At 38.8% G+C, this 19849-nt stretch overlaps 1 protein-coding gene and 1 long non-coding RNA gene across 3 annotated transcripts in view; one reads left to right on the top strand and one right to left on the bottom strand.

Annotated features, from left to right (window-relative positions):
• Positions 1–19849, bottom strand: part of ntrk1 (neurotrophic tyrosine kinase, receptor, type 1) — a 46040-nt gene that overhangs the window by 19907 nt on the left and 6284 nt on the right. The window contains exons 4-14 of one of the 2 annotated variants that reach the window (XM_041987636.1): positions 16540–16608; positions 13905–14059; positions 13453–13595; positions 12011–12149; positions 9151–9483; positions 8872–8880; positions 8705–8763; positions 8518–8620; positions 4051–4206; positions 3754–3884; positions 1609–1781 (exon numbers count right to left, since the gene is read on the bottom strand). In XM_041987636.1, coding sequence (XP_041843570.1) covers positions 1609–1781; positions 3754–3884; positions 4051–4206; positions 8518–8620; positions 8705–8763; positions 8872–8880; positions 9151–9483; positions 12011–12149; positions 13453–13595; positions 13905–14059; positions 16540–16608 — 1470 coding nt within the window. The remainder of the gene's footprint in view (positions 1–1608; positions 1782–3753; positions 3885–4050; positions 4207–8517; positions 8621–8704; positions 8764–8871; positions 8881–9150; positions 9484–12010; positions 12150–13452; positions 13596–13904; positions 14060–16539; positions 16609–19849) is intronic. The other variant, XM_041987637.1, reaches the window with a different exon arrangement.
• On the top strand, positions 624–19398 carry LOC121641488. Its single transcript, XR_006010704.1, has 3 exons — positions 624–1977; positions 9894–9997; positions 19226–19398. It is a non-coding gene; the product is annotated as an uncharacterized LOC121641488 (long non-coding RNA).

Genomic DNA, 19849 nt, shown 5'->3' with positions numbered 1-19849 from the left:
CTGGCAACCAGCATATACTGTCTGCTCTGATAGCTGATAGCTTTCTCTGACCGTGTCCAAGGTGCAAAGTGGGTTCATATAGAGCAACACAGCCTCAGCCGTCTTTGACTATCCACCTTCCATAAGCTCTACAAAGTTAGACAATTTTAAATGACGGCATAATTAAGGTAAAAAACAACAACAAAAAAAAAAAAAAAACAAAAAAAAAAACTCAATCTTCATCAATATTAAACTAAACTCTTTCAGATTTCATATTTACTCTATTTGTGATTTTTAAAAAGCTATACTAATATAATAAAGTGCCCAGTGATTTGACATGTTGTGAATCACATCCAAGAGATCCAGTTCTGGTCAGCTTGGGGTCCAGGTCTCCATCTCTGTCTCAATCAGTATAATTAATTCCTTTATCTTGAGTTTTGTGTTCTTGTTTCTTTGTGTTCTGTGTGTTCCTAACAGACCACAGAGAAGATTAGATTCTTAACTTCAGGTGTGATTTAATAGTGTATATATATATATATATATATATATATATATATATATATATATATATATATATATAATACCTAGAGGTTTGATCTTATCATTTATGAGTAGTTCCAGCAAACAGTCTGGACACACTGAGCAATCCACTTAGCAAGATTAGACTGACGCTGCTTGTCTACAGTCAGTTTCCAGGAAAGGAAATATTTAGCTGCCATCAACTGTCTAACAAGAAATTATAATTATTTATATTATATATTATTTATAATATTTTTTTAATAATATTTATATATGTAGTGGAATAGAGGCAACAGCAGCAGACATATGAGAAATAACAGCCTGTAGAGTCGAGCTTCAACAGCTTCTAATTAAACACACGGATGCACTGAGTGACCACTGGAACCACAAGCAGTGCTGAGGTCAACCGAGTGGGTTTAACCTTTAAACATGTTGGGTTTGTCTGATTACAGTGCTGCAGCTGCCAAAAAAAAACCTTTTTAAAAAGATCGTCTTTTCAACTGACGAAGAGCACCTGTATGTATTTATCTATACAGGTATTTATATATAAATGTATTTATATATACGTGCTTCATGGAGACATTACATAATTAGTGTTACCAGGAAAGAGGGGAAAAGAATGATGATGATGTAAAAACTGAGATTTTTTTTATTTCTATTCCAATGTGAATGACATTACAGGAACTGTGATAGAAATAAAATAACCACAAAATGCAGAAAATCAGGAAACATTCACAGCTCACAGCTAGAAGATGATTCCTTCACTATTTGTGCCTAAAATGATGACAATAAATGAAGCACAAAAATTAGGGGTTTAATTAATTCTTCATTCAATCAACTAATTTATTATTCAACTAGTCACTTAAGCATTTAGTTTATAATAAAAGGAGTGATGGCTGTATTCCTGCTTCAGATTCAGGGTTCTGGTTTGTGAATGTTGGCATGCTGCTGGGAAACGTTCCCACTGTGCTTTTCCTTCTCTGATACATGTGCCTATTCAGCCTTTCATCCAATACTTTCACTGAGTGAGCTGAGGTGTGACAGTAACCACTGTGAGGATAGCCGTTCCATGCAGCACAGATGGACTGAGTGTTGTGGTCCTCTACGTACCGTAGGAAGCGGTTTAGGTCTCCGTGCCTCATGTACTCGAACACCATGGCCAGGGGCTCTCCATCTGTGCAGACGCCATAGAACCGCACAATGTGCTGGTGCTGGAGCACCGTTAGGAGCTCCGCCTCCCGCTGGAAGTCCTGGCGAGTCGACTCGTTTGCATCCTTCAGAGTCTGTGAACACACAAAGATTTACATTTACTTAAATCTTTTTATATTTTCTATCATGAATAATTTTCTGTAAGATTCCTTCAGCTCAGACTGAAGAAGTTAGACTGACCATTTGCTTGTGTTTTACAGGATTGACTGCATCAATTGTCACATAAGATTGGCAACAGAGGCTCCAGAAGTTTAATATATTCTTTACCAGGTAATATAAATATGCCAAAGAGCCCAAAACTCAGACACCAAAACTAACCTGAGGATAAAAGCAGCTAATGAATACAGCTACAGTCACCAGTCACTTTATAAAATATCCCTTTGCTCTCGATTGTTAACACAAATATCTAGTCAATCACATGGAAACAACTTAATGCATTTAGTGATGTAGATATGGTGAAGACGACTTGATGAAGACCCCTCCCGTGGGCTCACCACCTGCAGGAGTGGCCATAGGGGTCGGGTGCAGTGTGAGCTGGGCGGCTGCCAGAGGCGGGGACCCTGGCGGTCTGATCCTCGGCTGCAAAAGCTAGCTCTAGGGACGTAGAATGTCACCTCTCTGACGGGGAAGGAGCCTGAGCTGGTGCACGAGGTTGAACGGTTCCGGCTAGATATAGTTGGACTCACCTCGACGCACGGCTTGGGCTCTGGAACCATGTAATGTTGTGGGGGATATTTTCTTGGAATACATCCCCTTAGTACCAGCGTGGCCTGGTTTAACAGCACAGCCTACCTGAGTATTGTTGCTGACCATGTCCATCCCTTTATGACCACAGTGTAGCATCTTCTGATGCTACTTCCAGCAGGATGATGCACCATGTCACAAAGCTCAGATCATCTCCACCTGCTTTCTAGAACATGACGATGAGTTCACTGGACTCTACTGCACTCTACATCATGGATGTGTGATGCTGTTATGTAAATATGGAGCAAAACCTCTGAGGAATGTTTCCAACACCTTCCCAGGCAGTTCTGGAGGAAAAAGTGGGTCCAACCCGGTACTAGAAGGTGGACCTGATAATGTGTTAAGTATTAAATGATTGAAATCTGTGATTATTCCTGGATTAAATTTTATACCCTAAACATTAAACAGTTTTTTGACTGTCAGGATGCTGCTGATAAGTTTGTGAACATGGTGGTGGCATCATCCAGAGCTAAACGATCAAAGAAATGGAAATGAACCATTTAGTTTACTTTAAAACTTGGGACTCCAGTGAGCAATTTATTTATCAAACCTTTAATTCATGCAAATATGATACTTAAATGTAAATTAAACTAATAAATAATCTTTTTATTCATTTAATTTTACAAGTATTTTATTCAAGTTTCTTCTCATGATAAAATAAATGAACTGCAGTAAAAACAACAGATGATGAGGAGTATAACAGATTGTTGTATTATATAAGCATATAAGTGATTAATGGAAAGATAAATGTGAGCAGATCTATATTCACTTGTCTTTTTTGTGCTCTGTGGGTTTGCATTAACCTGCTGTAACATGAGCCGTGTATTAGATCACCTGACAGTCCTTTAACAAAGACTCACTCTGAAACCACAAGTCATTATTTCTGCTTAGATCTAGGTGTCAGAAAGGAAGGATAAAGCTTCATCTTTTGATTCTGTGTATTTCTTGGATATTTCTTTAAATTCATAAATGAAATTCTGGCAAACGAGCACCCACTAAACTTTTTCAAAAGACCAAAATAATCATGACTGAGTGGTGCTCAGATACAACTTTTTCTGTAACATTTTCACCACGTGGATTTAAAAATACAGCTTTTAAAGTGTTTTTTTTTTTTACCTTTACCCAAGCACAGTAGTAGCTTGATCTTTTCAGTATTTTTCTTTGTACTGCTGATTGTACTGCTGAGACCTCACACTAACAGCTGACATTTTCTCTGCTGCTGCCAATGTTTCGAGCAGGAAAAGCCTCTGTTAACAGCTAAATTGCTTTAGAAACAGTGGAGAACGTATAAGAGTCACTCACTTTGATGGCAACCAGCATCTTGTCGCTATCGGGGCTGAGGTTTGCACACTCTGCCAGGTAAACTTTGCCAAATGCTCCTTCACCCAGCTCCCACTTCAACACAATGTCCTTCCGTTTGATATGCTGGACACCTGGGGGCATGAAAACAGAAATGCCTTGAGAATCCGGGAAATAATCTTTCATTATGCATTATAGGATAAAAAATGAGTAATAAATAAGAGTAGTATTAGAAAATGAGAAACTAAAAGAAGTTTTGTGAAACTGACATGGCTGTCATGGATAACAAGCATCACTCACACATATCTTTGTCCTTGATGATGCCACAGAAGTATTGTGGGTTCTCAACAAAACTCGACAGACCGGAGTCTTCATCTGAGGAAGGTGGGCTGGTTCCAAAGTTCATGAAACGAAGTGACACGGCCAGATCATCCTCTGTACCCAGAACTGACGAGCCTAATAAAAATGAAGGAGAGATGCATGACACCTAATCAATCTCAAACCTTTGGTGATTGCAGTGGGCAACAAAAGAAGCAATTCAAGACCCATTTTCCCCTTCGAGGAATGAACATTCTCTGCCACCAACTTGGCTGCACATTTGTTGGTACCATGGTGACAGATGATGACAAGCTCTAATAATCACCATCATCAGCCATGCAGCAATCAGGCCACATTGAACCTTACAGGAAGCCTGAACGGTAAGCAACCCCTGACTATGGTGCGTATTAAAAGCCAAACAAGTAGGACCCAAATTTTAAAACCCCACTTAGCATGGCAAACCACAGAAGCCCCCCCAGAGTCCAAAACAGAAGAAAATGGAACAACAAAGAGGGAGCGCAGAGGCAATGGAAAGGAAGGAGAGAGGGAGCACGGTCCACTTAGGCAATCAGGCCCACTTAGGCATACTGAGAGGGAAGGGTGGGGTGTCCGCATGGAGCAATATCACGTCTTGTTGTTCTTCCATCCTTCCATCCATCCATCTTCTTTAATGGCCCTCACCACGTGGCAGCGACTAGTGGAGGTTTATGCTGCAGTAATTAAGGCACTTTAGCCCAGCAAACACAGCGGCCGCCATTGAGCAAAGTTACAGCTCCATGGACGCCTATATGAGTTGCTCTGTGCTGTGCATAACCTGCTGAAAGGCTGACACAACCATCTACCATATGAAACCATAATTTGGCCAAACATTTAATGATGACTTTTTCCTATTTGGATGTAGAAATTCAGATAGAGTGATGAAAAGTTAACCTCGGATCCCAAATTGTAAAAATGAAAGTGTAATAAGCTCATAAACAATGTAGCCTGTTTGCCAAAAGTTTGGCTGATTCAGGTATGCAGTGATAGTATCAGCAAGAGTAGACCCGAGGAGCTGGTCACATCCTCCAGATTTTTTCCCAAGAAGGTTCACCAGAAGCATATTAAACTTCTTCTCCTACAGGCAGAGGATTTTAGGATTTTATTGTATGGAGCAAGTACTTCAGGAGGGAGGTCAGGATATCCAGTATATGTTTCAGTGACTTTTCTTAAATGTTAATATATGTTTTTCTGCAATATAAATAATTTAAATTTGCCAATTTAGAAAGCTGCTTTATGAATCGGCCAAGGCTCCCTTAAAACCACCAGATTTCTTTCACCTCCACAATGCAGCTGCTGGTTTACATCCATCTGCCTCTATGGGACTTTAATAAGGTAGTTTGGATAACAATAAGTCCTTTAAAAAATGACTAATCTGATCTCTGACAGGCACAATCTGCATCTAAAGCTCTTAGGGAAAATTAATCACACTCTTTAAAAAAAAAGAACAGAGGGATTTGGAAACTTAAATACTTGTCCAGGCAATGTGTATTGTGAGCGTTCTGATACCTTCGAAGTTTAAAAATGAGGCAGAAGTACTTTTTATGGAGGGGTTTTTATGGCTTTAGAAAGTACAGAAAACAAAAGCACAACAGAGGCTATCAGTGACCTTCCCTTCCTTCATTACTGCAATTCTCTGTGCCACCATGAGGCAGCTGATACACTGATTAGTTTAGTTCAGACTATGTAATACAAACAAATTATATGTTTTAAGACATGGTGCTTATTGAAGCAGCACTACTGAACTTTGGCAGATTTCTGTACGGTGGCGCCCCCTAATGATGGCTAATTTAGCATCTGTGTTGCATCCTGTCTCTTCTCTAAGCTCTCCTCAGCCAGTAAAAGTTATTCCCATGTTGATTCTTGTTTTATCTTTTCTTTCTGGTACTGTCTCTCTTTCTTTTCCTCACTTCCTCCAAAAATATCCTCTTTGGTTTCTTTTATGAATCAGCTTGGAAAAAAGTTGTAAAGTGTTGTTTCTCAGCCTGTGGACACTGTAGGACAGTTTCCTCAGTGTGCTGTGAAAATGAGTCAGAAGCATAGCATTTTAAGGCCGCAAACTTTTGTAGTGTTGCTTTAAGTTTGTGTTTTCTGGTCTTTTCCGTCTCCTGAAAAGTCTGGAAGCAGTTGTTGGTTCATTCAACATGCACACACAGGACCAGCTGCCACAGCATACGACTCACACCAAGCACATAGAGTGAAAGATGTAAATCTCCATATCCCCAAGTGCTGTATTTAATTTGGACAAATTTTGACCTGAACATGGAAATGAAGAGACAAGAAATGAATTTGCTCACAGCACTGAGGACCAAAGGACAGCAGGCGGCAGCTGTACTGTTTTAATCTATTTATTTTTTATATACATATTTCCAAACTAGTTTTCAGACTAAACCAGAGGGTTTTTGACACAAATAGTTCCAGTGCTGTTTATAACTTAGAATCATGTCTTTATGTTTTAATCACTAGAGCAGTGGTTTTCAAACGGGGGGTCGGGACCCCCATGGGGGTCGTAAAATAATTTCAGGGGGTGGCCAGATCATTTTAAAAAATATGTATCCTACATTTATCTTAATAAATTTAGATTTTTTACCAAGGCTGTCAAAATTTCAAGGTACATCCTTGAAAATAGTACAAACATTTCTTTGTCACAAATAATAAGAACAAAGTTAGTACTATGCCATATTAAAAATCTGAATTTGACATCATCCCCACAAAAGAAGCTATTTTTCAGTATGTAGGTGACTTGTCACGGCGATGAACCACCAAACACAATTTTATCCTCCTTATTTATGAAGATTCCCACAGGTCTTATATTACAGGTGCTAAACTCCAGTCTGACAGTTTTTCAGCCTTACAAGAAAGTGTTGCAAGATGTCCTATTTGATACATGACTCTACTGATCACTAAGTCATCACGTGGGGGTGGGGGTCACGAACAACTATGCATCTTATCTTGGGTGCCATGGCTCAAACGGTTTGAAAACCACTACTCTAGAACACTGGCTTCAGTAGCAACAAAAGCTAGCTCTTTGCCGAACCAGTACATAAAACCATAGACATACGTAGACACCACATTGGTCCAGGCTTCGCATGTCAACAGTGCCGCCAAGTTTTCAGCTTTCAACCGGAGTGAACGGAAGAAAGACGCCTGGATTTTCTGTGGCTTGGAGCTTAACAAACCTTTGAACATCATCACGAGGAATACATTTCATAGTACTCATTTTATCATAAATGTTGTCATTCTATATTATTGATTATATGTCAGAGCCGTCGGCGACAGGACTACAGGGTTTCAGCCACATCTACACCTGGTTTTATCCTTTTCCTTAGACAATATTTTGCCCCACCAATTATGTATTTACTTCAGTGATTATTGATTAATAATGATGTTACATTACAGTTTCAAACTTTTTCATCGTAAATCACATATAAAAACCAAATCAGCTAAAATGATTACAAACATTTAATATTTAATCCTGTTTAAACACAACCAGTGTTCTCTAGTGTACATCAAATGAGTTCTCTTGCCATGGCCAATATGGCGGACAAGTTATGTAAACCAAACAGACCAATAGAAATGTTGAAAAATCCAAAGCCGGTATAGTTTTTAGTCTTCTGTAAAGATGGAAAGATGAACCATCAGAGGAATAATGAGCTCTATGTTCCTGTCATTTTCCTGATGTCATGTCTGTAAATACAAACCAAAGCACCTGCAGAGGTGCGTTCACAATCCTCATGTGCAGCAGTTTTTAAACAGCGTTTGCAGCTTGGTTTACCAACCCTCTCAGGTGTTTAAAAGAATTCAGTCAGCGTTTATAGATCTTGTCCAAAGCAACGTGTATAAATCCTGTTTATATAGCAGTTTACTGTTTGGAAACACCCGTCAGCGTTTCAGAGAGCGTTCACAAACTCAACAAGTGTTTAAAGCAGTATTTAAAAGCCAGACTTGTGAGAGGAAGATGTCTTTTTTTTTTATTATTAAAAAATTCAGAATTACCTCAACCAGCAATGGAACATCTTTGGTCAAATGAGGGTAATACGGGACCCCAGGAGTCATAAATCAGCTTAAAGCCTCAGACAGACGAGTAATGATGTTTCTTAAAATCTGATCAGCTCTTGGCTCCCACAGCTTGAATTTCCTGTATGCTGTTTGAATATGAGTGTGGCAAAAGACTTTCTATCATCTTCTGAGCAAGAAAGCAAAGAAATGCATTCCCACATCAGCAGTTTTCGTTCACTTATTAAAAAATCTGAAGGGATCTTCTGAAAAGCTACAAAAACGAACATAAATGAGACATTTTTCTATTAAGTGGTTTGAAGAAAAGGATGTAGGCTGCAGTGTCGCCAGAGGTGTTGAACGACTTCTCTCATCATCATCATTCATGCAGTTTAAAAGAAACTTCTGTCAACTTACGATGAATACCAAACTTGGACTCCTGACCACATTTGTTGATGATCAAAACCATGACGAGAAGAAACGTGCAGGCAAACACAGCCAGACCCACAGCTATAGACACCTGTCAAACAAGGAAAGAGGGAAGATCTGCGGTCATCCTGATGATTGCGAGGCTTGCTTTGCCGATAGTGACACAAAGACGTACCACAAACACTCGGCTCTCCGGGTTCTCAGTGACGTCCATGTCTGGCTTGTTTGTGGGACCTGAGGGGGAAAACAAAAGAATGAAGGAATAAATTCACATGAAATCTAATCAGCGTCTTGGAGACATTCAGAGATGTTTAAGAATCTTAAAATCAGTCGAAGACTTACTTGGATACACTTCGAGGACTGGCATGTGGGAAGCAAGAGCACAGACATATTTATCACCACAGATCAGATGCTACTCAATCCTATTTCATTATTATGGTGCATAGCAGGTCTGTACACCTGTTTCTTTTGCAGAATGATGCACCAATTTAACTGGAAGGGAAAATCTGTTTTATGTGCTCATCATCATAAAGATTCAATCGATGTGTCTTTTAGCTGCTGTGATCCCCTCTTTGCAGCTTGGAAAAACTATTTAGCAACAAAACATTTTCAATAAGTCACCTGGAATTATCCCATCGGGATCAATTGGGCCAAAAGGGTTGTCCATAAACATCCCAACAGCAGTGGCTTCATCCCTTCCCAGCTTATTCTCCACAATCAGGGTGTAGTTGCCGTTGTTCATGTGGGTTGGCCTGTTCAGGAAGAGACATCCGTGTTTCACAGATCCGTCGCCTGAATCTGTGATGAACTGTGTGTAAGCCAAATGGCTCTCTCTCAGTTTATTGTTATTGTACAGCCAGGAAATCTTCGGCTCAGGATTGCCATCCACGGCAAAGGGGAAACACCAGTTATGTTGCTGCACGGCATCTCTCAGGAAGAGGATTTTGACAGGAACTGTGGGGAGAGGAGAGGTTTAGGAGTTCATCTGTGATAATAGTGGAAAATTAAATGAGCAACTCTGAGTGGATACAGGAAATCTAATTGAAAATTCATCAAATAAAATCTTGCTTATCCACTGAGAACTAATGGAGAAAAATGTCTAGCAACACCTAACACCTGTAGATGATGATGGGGTGTGGGTATTTGAAGACTGGCCAAATAATTCTTGGTGATTTTTAATCATAGTTATCCTTGAAATGTCCATCCCTACTTTTTATGAAGTGGAACGGTTGCAGCTGGAGTGGTCCTACATCCTCTCAGAGCCTATGTTAATGTTATGGACCGAAGACGACACAAAAAAGCCTCAATATTTCTGACATGTTTATAGTGCCTGAAAATGACAAACTTTCATGCTGCTTCTACAGTTTCTGCCAGCAGGAGTGAAGATGACATTACAAAGACAAACAGCAGAAATGAGGGTGCAACAGCATGAACCAGGACAAGAACCTACCAAAGCTCCATCCACATAGTAAGTTTGACAATGATGATAAGACTTATTTGGCCTGATTGAGGAAAAATAAACTATTAAAACAAAAAGCTCACATTTTCAAAACCTTTTTTATTTCATTTTAATTTTTTCTGTTAACAGAAATTATTCTCTCACAACTAATTTATGTTAAAAAGGCCTGTAAGGGGTTTTTGGTCTTATATAATAATTACATAGTCTACAGTACCAGTAATTCTTACAGCCTCAATCATCAGATTGTCAAATTAACATTTAGCTCCAGATGATCACACAGCTGCAATGCCTAAAAAATTTCGTTTAACAGATTAAAATTCAAATGATAAAAAAAAATTATAAGATTTTAAAATTAAAAGATAACAGGAAATAAGTGGAATAATACCTAACTCTATGTGCTACTCTGTGTCCTTTTTAATGCTGAATGTGTAAAAAAAAAAAAAAGTTGCTCCTGCAAGTTCTCTGTGAATTTCCATGAATCAATGTTCTCCATCTGCATGGCAAACCTGTGCTGACCTGCCATGAATAATGAATCCTGGTCCTCGCCATGCCCCTGACCACAAAAACTACCTGGAAGCTGTTCTGGACATGAAGTTACAGGAAATAGCCTCATTTAGATCGAACACAACTCTCAAGTGCAGCGACCCTTCACTTTGCATGGACCATTCTGCTGCTCTTAACCCACGACCCAGCCCCAGAAAGTGCTGCGCTAAGGCAATACCGAGACATTTCTCTCTTTACCCTGCACACCGAGTGGAAATTAGTGTTATTTATCACATTTAACTAATCATCCATTAGCAGCCTTGACTAATCTCCCTCAAGTGATTTCACCGCAGGGGATAAAAGGATAAAAGGAAAGCTAGAATTATATTTAATAAGATATAATTTCAGAATTAGACATTTTGAAATGTGGAAAATAGGGAAAAAAATCAATTTGTTGGCCACCATCCAGGCAGTTGCAGTTGATCCTTTGTGTGGGACAAAATAATTTTAGTGATTAAAACTGATAAAACTTTGATTTCAACTTCTCAAGCTACAAGTTTAAAAATCAAACTGATTCAGAAAGCTGCTCTACAAAAGGGAAGCCACATGAACGCTATGAATCAATGGCCGGGAGCCACTCAGCAGTAAACACCCACTGTTCAGGGAGGTAATTAGAAGTAATTAAAGGGCTAGCGGTTAACGAGTGTCCGTCCACCATGGGGGCTGATGCTGATAGATTAGCTGCAGTAACGCATTTACAGACTGCCAATCACTGTGGATGAAGCGTTCTTCCGGAGTGGGAGGGAAAAGTCCATTAGCACGAGCTCAAATCAGATCTGAGCACGGGTTATCAGCCCCATTTTCCTGATGTTCATTATCTGTCCCTTGATGCTCGTGCATTTGGCCTCAGCTGATTGGCGCCCCCGCTCTTTTTGGCTTTATTTTCTAATGAATGTCACTGATTTGGTGATATGATACTGTTTGGGCAGTATTTTGAGTAATGCATCACTAATGCATCTGGCTGTCTTCTTTGGGACCACTGGGTGCTATCATTCCTCAGTGTTGCTCAGCTTCTACGTGCACTAATGCGTTTGAAAAAAAAACAAAAAAACAAACAGCCAACCTCCAGAGTCAAGCTTCAAGTGTAATATAAAAGTAGAGAATATATGAGCTGAAGATGTTCATTAAGAGCGAGATCAGGTAAGTTCACCTTCCTTTGTCCTCTCATTGTATCGTGCATTAGATGACAAGCCATACCTGCAGCACTTCACTTATATTAACACTTCTCCCCAGTTGCTAGTCTTCAGAGTGGCAGATGACAGAAAGCTCCATTAGAAGCATGGTGGGTACATACTTGTATTTGTAGAAAGGACATTTAGAAGAAATCAGTGCAGTGCATTTTTCTTTTCTCAAGCCGACCACCCTGCCTGCACTAGAAAATAGCGCCAGTGTGCTCTTGCCCTCACCTCCATTAAGCCTAAGGACTTGTATTGAGACTGTGAGCTTTCAGGAGTATGGCTTTATTTCGCAGGCACTTACACTCAATGTCCAATTGCACCATCTCCTCTTTGGGCCCAGCTTGGTTCTCAGCCTCACAAGTCAGATTGTGCAGGTTGTCCTTGTAGGAAACATTGGTAAGGTGAAGGACCAGCTGTAATGTGGAGCCCCAGATTCTCTCCTGCAACAAACGACCACACACACAAAGCGGGGTTGGGGGTGGGGATAAAGATGTGTCTTTATTCAGATGTGACGACTGAAGTTAAACAGCCAACACTGATGATAAAACTGATGATCTGGATAAAAAACATCTTTTCCTTTTATCATCGAAGTGTGAGTGTTTTTGCAGCAGTGATAAAAGTCCTACAGCAGCATCACCCAAAGTAAACACACTGTTGATAAACTGTCATTGGATGTTTGTTTTACAAGTTTTTCTTCATTTTTTAAATTAGATTATCACTTAAGTTGTAATAATTAGTTCAATATTTCATAAAATCTAGTCCTAAAATAAGGTCTCAAATAAGGTTTGAGACCCCTTTTCCTGCCTGACATCTAGTCCACGTCTAGCCCACATAACACTTGCCTGCTGAGCCATAAAAGCCAAAAGTAGGCCTGATAAGGCCTGAACGTGTCTGCTATCTGGGTGGTCACCATTTGCAAAGATTACACAAATTATATCAAAATCACTGGAAGAACCGGATGTACTGACTACTTAACTCCTGCCAGTAAAAACTAAATAAATAATAATAAAAAAATTGGACTCAAGAAAACTTAAGAAGAAACTTGTTTTAAAATTGTAATTAGTTCTCCTTGTCAGGCCTGATTAGAATCTGATTAATTTCTACCATCACATAAAAATGCTCTTCCTAAACAAAATACAGAGGCACTGAAAATGACATAACTTTTTTTTTTGGTGATCATTTTGATTGTGTTGCTGCTAGGATTATGAATTTTTTCAAGACAATTCAAGCCAAAATCTCTTGCCCCCCTGCTGGTCCCATGGTTTCATAATATAACTGATTCTACAAGAATTTTATGCATCTGTAAAAATGCCAAATATCATAACTTTTCTTACAATAGAAAACTGTTATTATCCATGTATTGTAGAATACAAGGATTTAAATTGCAATGACAGAGATAAAAAGGTGATTTTAATATAAGTCAATGAGACATTTATGTCCACAAAGGTATCCAAAGGGCATATCTGACACTACATAACAAATACTAGTACAATCAAATAAATTTAGCCCAAGACTCTAATAGCTACTAAAGATCCATTCCTAATATATTACATTATTATTATATTCTTTATTATTATTTGTTGTATTATTTATAAAAAAAAAATCTTTCTTTACAGAAAATGGTCAAATCCTTTTTTCTATGCTGCACTTTGCAGTATGTTTTCATAAAAAACAAAGATATCGTAGGTATCAGTTTAGATCTTAAGAGTCTAAAAGCACTTCTCTGTAATTACTTAGATATACCTGGATAACGAAGTGAGAGGCAAGTTCGTCCGTTCGCCATCTCACGTTGGGAGTCGGACTTCCTGTCACCTCACACTCAAATGTAAGGTTTCCTCCTTCCTGAATTTTGTTGGGAGAGGGCTCGATCCTCACCTCAGGCAGACCTGGGAGCAGCAGAGGAGACAGACTGAGCACAGGTTGCCACTGTGGTGGTAAATCAAGTGTAGAGCCATTCTTTCTTATTTTCCAAATGGCACAGGGCCCAGATTTTTCTTATGTTTCCTGGCAACAAGATGTTCCTGCTGTATGTTATTAAAGCAACAATAATGAACCGCATTTCCCTGCACCTGCTGGAAGACCAGCAAAGAATGATTCTTATGAGACGTCTAGTTCCAAATATCTGTTTCTACATCAAATCTTTCAAGTAAAGCAACTCTGTTTCAATCACATATGATAATTAAAGCTAAACGCACTGCAGTTTTCTATCACCAAAGAGTTGAGGAGTATTTCCTCGTCACCGGACAAACAGAACAACGTTTGGCTGTACAGGTCGCCGCGATCATCATTCTGCCACTGCTGCAGCCAGAAGAGGTCACACGAGCAAGCAAGAGGGTTGTCCCTTAAAACCCTGCAAAGAAAAAAGACGGAAAATCATCATCTGTTGGCTACAAATTCAGCATTTTTAAAATTCTTATTTAATTTTCTTCCGGCAAGTAAGCAAAAAGGTCAGGCCACAAATATTTTCTATTAAATCTTCACAGACCTGAAAAAAAAAGTATTATATGCATGTAAGCATGTAGTAGTTTAGACTCTTTGTAATGCAGAAACCAATATATATATATATATATATATAGTCTCAGACTTTTCTCCTAGTAGACCTTCTTACCATCTACAGTATATGCCTAAGCAAGTTAACATTAAATCCTTTTAAAGGTTTACCTTTAGAAGATTCATACATTCATCCATTCCATACATTCAACTTTATACATCTTCAATAAAGACTCTTTTCTTTCTTTTCGATAAACTTAAACTATAACCAGTGGAGGTTTGCTGCAGTGAGCACAAAGAAGTGCTCTCAGTAGGTTAAAAAATGAGAAAGTGTGCTTTATTTTTACAATTTACCCTCTGTATAAAACTTTTCATGTTAACCTTTTAAATTAACCTCACCAAAATTATAGTTAAAGCACAATAAAACCTAAAAAAAAACAAAAAAAAAAAACAAACAGAAAGGCTCATTAATATAGAAATCTTTGAAATTACTGACTTTATTCAACATTCTCTGCACTTTAAAGATGCAACACAGTCTAAGAAAGACACTGAGTGTTGTCGTGGAACCACACAATAAACAGAGCATAGACCAAAAGTGAAGTCAAACATGGAGCCCTTTAACCAGTTTATTTTGCTTCCAATATCTGGGAAATCTAAGCAAAGCGAACTCTAGGAAAACCTGGAGATTTCTCTGTCTGTGCTTCAAGTCAGGGATTCACTGGGATGGGCTCAAAGAGTTCATATTTTAAGCTTAAAATAAAATGCTGATAAGTGGTTTCAGACATTCTAGTTGTAAATTAAGCTTTGCCCCCCAGTAGAATAAAACAATTTGTAAAGTTACACAACAACACAAAGAAAAGAGCAGAACATGGCTCTAAATTTTAGGGCCCATTCAGACCAGGATAGTCTGGGGGACTTGGTTTGCCTGAACACCTGAACAGATGCTCGGGGGGTTATTTCCCCGAAATACTACTGAACAAGAAGGAAAAGAAAGCAGAGGGAAGAAGAAAATCCAGATCCAGTTCAGTACGCTTCTTTGAGTGTGAATGAGTGTTCACACTACTCCAAAGGAACTGTGCTATCCATGGAAGCAGATCAGGGTTAGTTTAAAGTGGATCAAGCAGTACCAGTGTGAAGGCGCCTGAAATTATGAGTACAAACTTAGTCCTTGTCTTTATACCTCAAACCAACTGGATGGTGAAAAATCAATCAAGCTGTCCTGATAAAAGTCAGATGGCTGGTTCCATATAACTCTCCTGCAGGTCCTGAAGGTGAAAAAAGACTTTGAAGATGAACAACTGTGAGTTTTTCTGCATCACAACTTGGTTATGATGCTGTAAAAGGAAAAGGTAAACATTTAATGTCCTGAGTATGTACTGTATGAAGCTTTTCGTTACTTTAATCTTAAGCAGGATTCCTATGGATGCAATGTGTTAATGCTCGATGGTGAGTGGGCCTGGAATTTGGAACTGTAGCAATAATCAGTCATGAGATCTGGAAGATAACTTGTCCAGTAATTTGATTTATTGCTTCCACTGCCTTCTCAATAAGTATAAATATGTTTAACTACAAAGCAAATCAGCCGAGCAGTGGAAGACATCCCTCCATTCAAAGTGAATGAAAAGTAAATGTGTGAATTCTTCTTCACTTTTGCAAATATGTCTTCTGAAGTTCTACTCCACTTTGAGGACCTGAAGCAGAGAGGATAGCAACAAAACCATCTGCGCTCTGATTGGACAGTTTGTGATTGACCTATTATTGTCCAAACTCGTCCTCTGGAGTGGTTTTATTGCAGGGATCACCAAATCCGGACCTCTTGGGCCGATGTCCTACAGGTTTTAAATGTTTCCCTTCTTTAACACACCTGACTCAAATAAAAGGGTCACTAAGAGGCTTGTGTGGAACTTGACAACAAGCTGTTAAAGGACCATTTAATTTTAATAAAACCTTCAGGACACTGGCCCAAGAGGTCTAGAGTTGGTGATCCCTGCACGATTGTATACTGAACCTTCAAATTGGAGCAGCAGTAGCTATACTGTGGACTCATCACATGATCCCATACCTCCATCTAAGAAATTTTATCACCAGTTTCCTTTGAAATTTTTTTAAATTCTTTAATTATGTGCCGTTTAACCTTTGCAGAAGAGGATGATTAGGCCCAAAAACACCAGACACAATCAAATGCAAAGCACGGAGGAGACCTGTGGTTCACATTTTCTTGTCAGCTGTTAGTGTTACTTGCTTTATCAGAAATTCTCCCTCATAAATTCACATTGAACCCAAATGAAAACAGAATGAGTCACATAACAGTACCCTCTCTGTGAATTTAAAGAGACTCACAGGTTCAGCAAAGGCAGGAAGTGAAACACTCTCCAGCTGATGTGCTCCAGAGAGTTTGATGCCAGGTTCCTGCAACACAAAAAGAAGTGACATGGCAGTTTTGATGAGATAATAAATCTTACCCATATTTTACATGAGCACAAAAAACACTTTAGTATTTTCTGACAACACAAGTAAGAACTTTCCATACAGATAAAGAGGTCAGTAAAAATTTATTCTCCACTAAACTTTCATATCATCTGGGAAACGTTTGAAGAGAGAGATTACAATTAAACATTTCCAAGACTAAATAAAGCAAAATCTAATGTAAATATATTATTCTTTCCTGGTTGTAATACGCTCCTGTTCTACAGGTTAAGTCAAGCTGTGATGTGATTGCTCACTCTCAGAACAATGTGTACCTGCTTTAAATTACACTCCGTGGAAACATTAATGCATCCAAATGGGCTCGGATCAATTACTCCGGCAAGCAATTCACACCAACCCGGAGCCACTTTCACAAACACCCCCCAGCACACCTCTGTGTGTTTGTTCGCTGTTTGGTACATCAGATGATTAGTCCAGACTCACAAACAGTTCTTGGTAGAAGAATGCTGCCCTGTTGCAGAACTCAGGACTGAACATGTCAAAGAGCTGTACAAGGAAAAGGTTTAGTGGAGAAATGTTCCGATTTATAGAGTTCAACAACAACAACAGAAAAAAGCCTTAATAGTATTGGACAGAAAGCCTTATTCAACATGCTCAGTTTCCAAATATTTAGAAAATTTAAGCTTACGTCTTCAATTTCTAACCTCTTACATGGAGTTTATTGTGTTAAAATCCAGTATTAGTGGGAAAGGAACCAGAGCCTTGAGGTGACTCATAGACATACAACATCCAAACAAGCGTTTCATCAGTCAAGGGTTGAGAGGCTGAAATAACGAGAATGTACCACCTTTAAAACCTTTCAAACTAATCTCAAACAATTAGTTTAGATTAATCAGATCTGTTATCATTGATTCTATAATAAGATGTGTCTGATGTGCTAGAAAAAGTCTGTATGTTTTAGAAGTATTTCTATTCCTATTTAATTGTTCTGAAGATGTTTGTCTTCATTGTATCTGTTGTTTGAATCTGACCTCTTGACTCATTCTAGCATATTTACATGTGAAATGTTCATCAATATGCATTCGCTGTTTTAAATAAACACATAAATAAAAAGATTTTAGTGATTTTGGCTTTTGTTATATCTCTTAAATTACTGGCTGTATTTACTTAAACTTTGGTAATGACTTTTATCTAGATTTGAACGATATATTGGTATATAACGTTTGTTGTCAAGTTGTTAAATAAAGCTTCACTGCATTTTAGTCCCACAACTGTTTTACCCCAGTAACTGGAACCAGGTGTTGGTACTGGGATGCCACTACTGCCAGTTCAAATCCTGTAAGAACCGTTCATTTCCGTTAGTTATCACGACATTCATGTAACCGAGACTCATTAACCCACTTGGTTTTCAAGTGGATCAGAGTTCACGTCTTTGGTCTACACCAGTGTGTGATTGAGGGTTCACACAACTCCGAAGGTCCTTAAAAGTCTGTATGGCATGTAGAGAGGTTTGAGGACCAGCCTGGGTTAAATCCTTTCATACGTAGCTCTCAGGACCAGATTTTATAGCGATAAGAAAAGGTAAAGAACTAGCTTTTCCTCTAAACCAGCCCCTGTAAGAAAAAGGTCAAACTGAAGTAACCATGATAAGCCAACTTGATTGTAAAGTTTATAGCACCAACTTAATAGTTATTAGTATCTCCAACTAAGAAAGCTGTGATGTTCTTACAGTCTCCTTGCTGTATAATATAAGTGTAAGCTCAAAGACAGAGTCGTGACAACAACAGACTCTACTGTCTTGTTCTTGTGAAAAAGAATTGAAATTCACTCATGCTGATACACCCAATTGCATGGCTCATAATAACACTGGGATAGAATGCCACACATCCTTTTGGTCAATCCTCTCAGGCCACTTAAATATCATCACAGCGAAGCTCAAATGATCCTCAGACTTGCAAAGATTCAGGCTGTAAATAAACCTCCCTCAGAAGATGACAGGAAGCCACACTGGGGAGCCTGCAGATGGAAACCAATACATAATCACTCTGACAAGGCCAAGGGTTCAATTATTTGTTTTCCTTGATCCCAAAAGTTCATGTCAGATGGGTTAGCCATTGGGGCTTATCCATTACCAGCTCCATTCCTTTTCATCGGGTCCACAGGGGGAGGGGGACAGAGCCGGGAATAGTAGCTCAGTCTCTTCCAGCCGTTATTGAGAAGAGTTTTACTAAATAATATTAAATCCAGGAGGTCTGTGTGTGCAGACGAGGAGAGAGAAGTGGTTTACGCTGATGTAGCTTCCTAGCTCTTTTTTTTTTTTTTTTAAACTTTGTTGTCAGTCCCTCTTAATCTCAGAAATACATCTGTCACACAGAAAACCCCCACACTCCACCCAACCTCAGCAGGCCCCTCTCCCTTCACAGTAAAATATTGATTAAGTGATAATGGACCCTTAGTGGAGTGTATTTATTATGCATCAGTTGTCGATAATCCGCCAAAGTGAGCGAGTAAAAGGTGACTGGTGGATGTCTTCTCCAATTTCTTAAACCTCCCTGCACCCCCCACCCTCTCTGATCCTCAAAACCCGCCTGTCTTTCAGATAAACAACGTTGGACATGTTGCACACGCTCGGTAAAATGATGAGGACAAGATGGTGGAGATAAGGCTCAGCTGCTGACGAACAGATTTGATGACTTTCAATATGACAAAGTACTGCTCAGCGTGGACATTAAACACAGCTCAAATCAGAAGATTTATAAGATGTAATAGAAAATAAATGATTTACCACTAACAAAGTTTTCTTATTTATTTGTTCTCACTGTACCTGTATGTTTCTGTTTTGTCAGCGACACCAAAATGAATCATATTTAGGGCTCCAACAACATACTACTGACAATACTGACTGATTTTCTGCTAATCAATGATAATTAACCCCATATAAAGTTAAAGCTGAGGTTTTTAAGTCCTCATATTATATTGCTGAATACTGAGGAATTTAAATAGTTTAAGCTTGCATACACAGGACAACAGCTCCATCAAATAATAATTCATATTTCTAAGAAATGCATTACTAAAGAATGTTTCAACTCAAAGTAATTTGTTCTTTTACACCCAGTGTGAGGTTATGTAAGATTTAATCCAATGTAAAGCACTTTGGGTGCCTTAAAGAGTGCTATAGAAATCTAATCCATTATTACTATTATTAATTTAGAGAAATGGTGTC

This window comes from Melanotaenia boesemani, chromosome 6 (genome assembly GCF_017639745.1).
Source record: "Melanotaenia boesemani isolate fMelBoe1 chromosome 6, fMelBoe1.pri, whole genome shotgun sequence".
NCBI lineage: Eukaryota > Metazoa > Chordata > Actinopteri > Atheriniformes > Melanotaeniidae > Melanotaenia > Melanotaenia boesemani.
The sequence above is the reverse complement of the archived record's forward strand: the minus strand, read 5'-3'. Positions and strand labels throughout refer to the sequence as shown.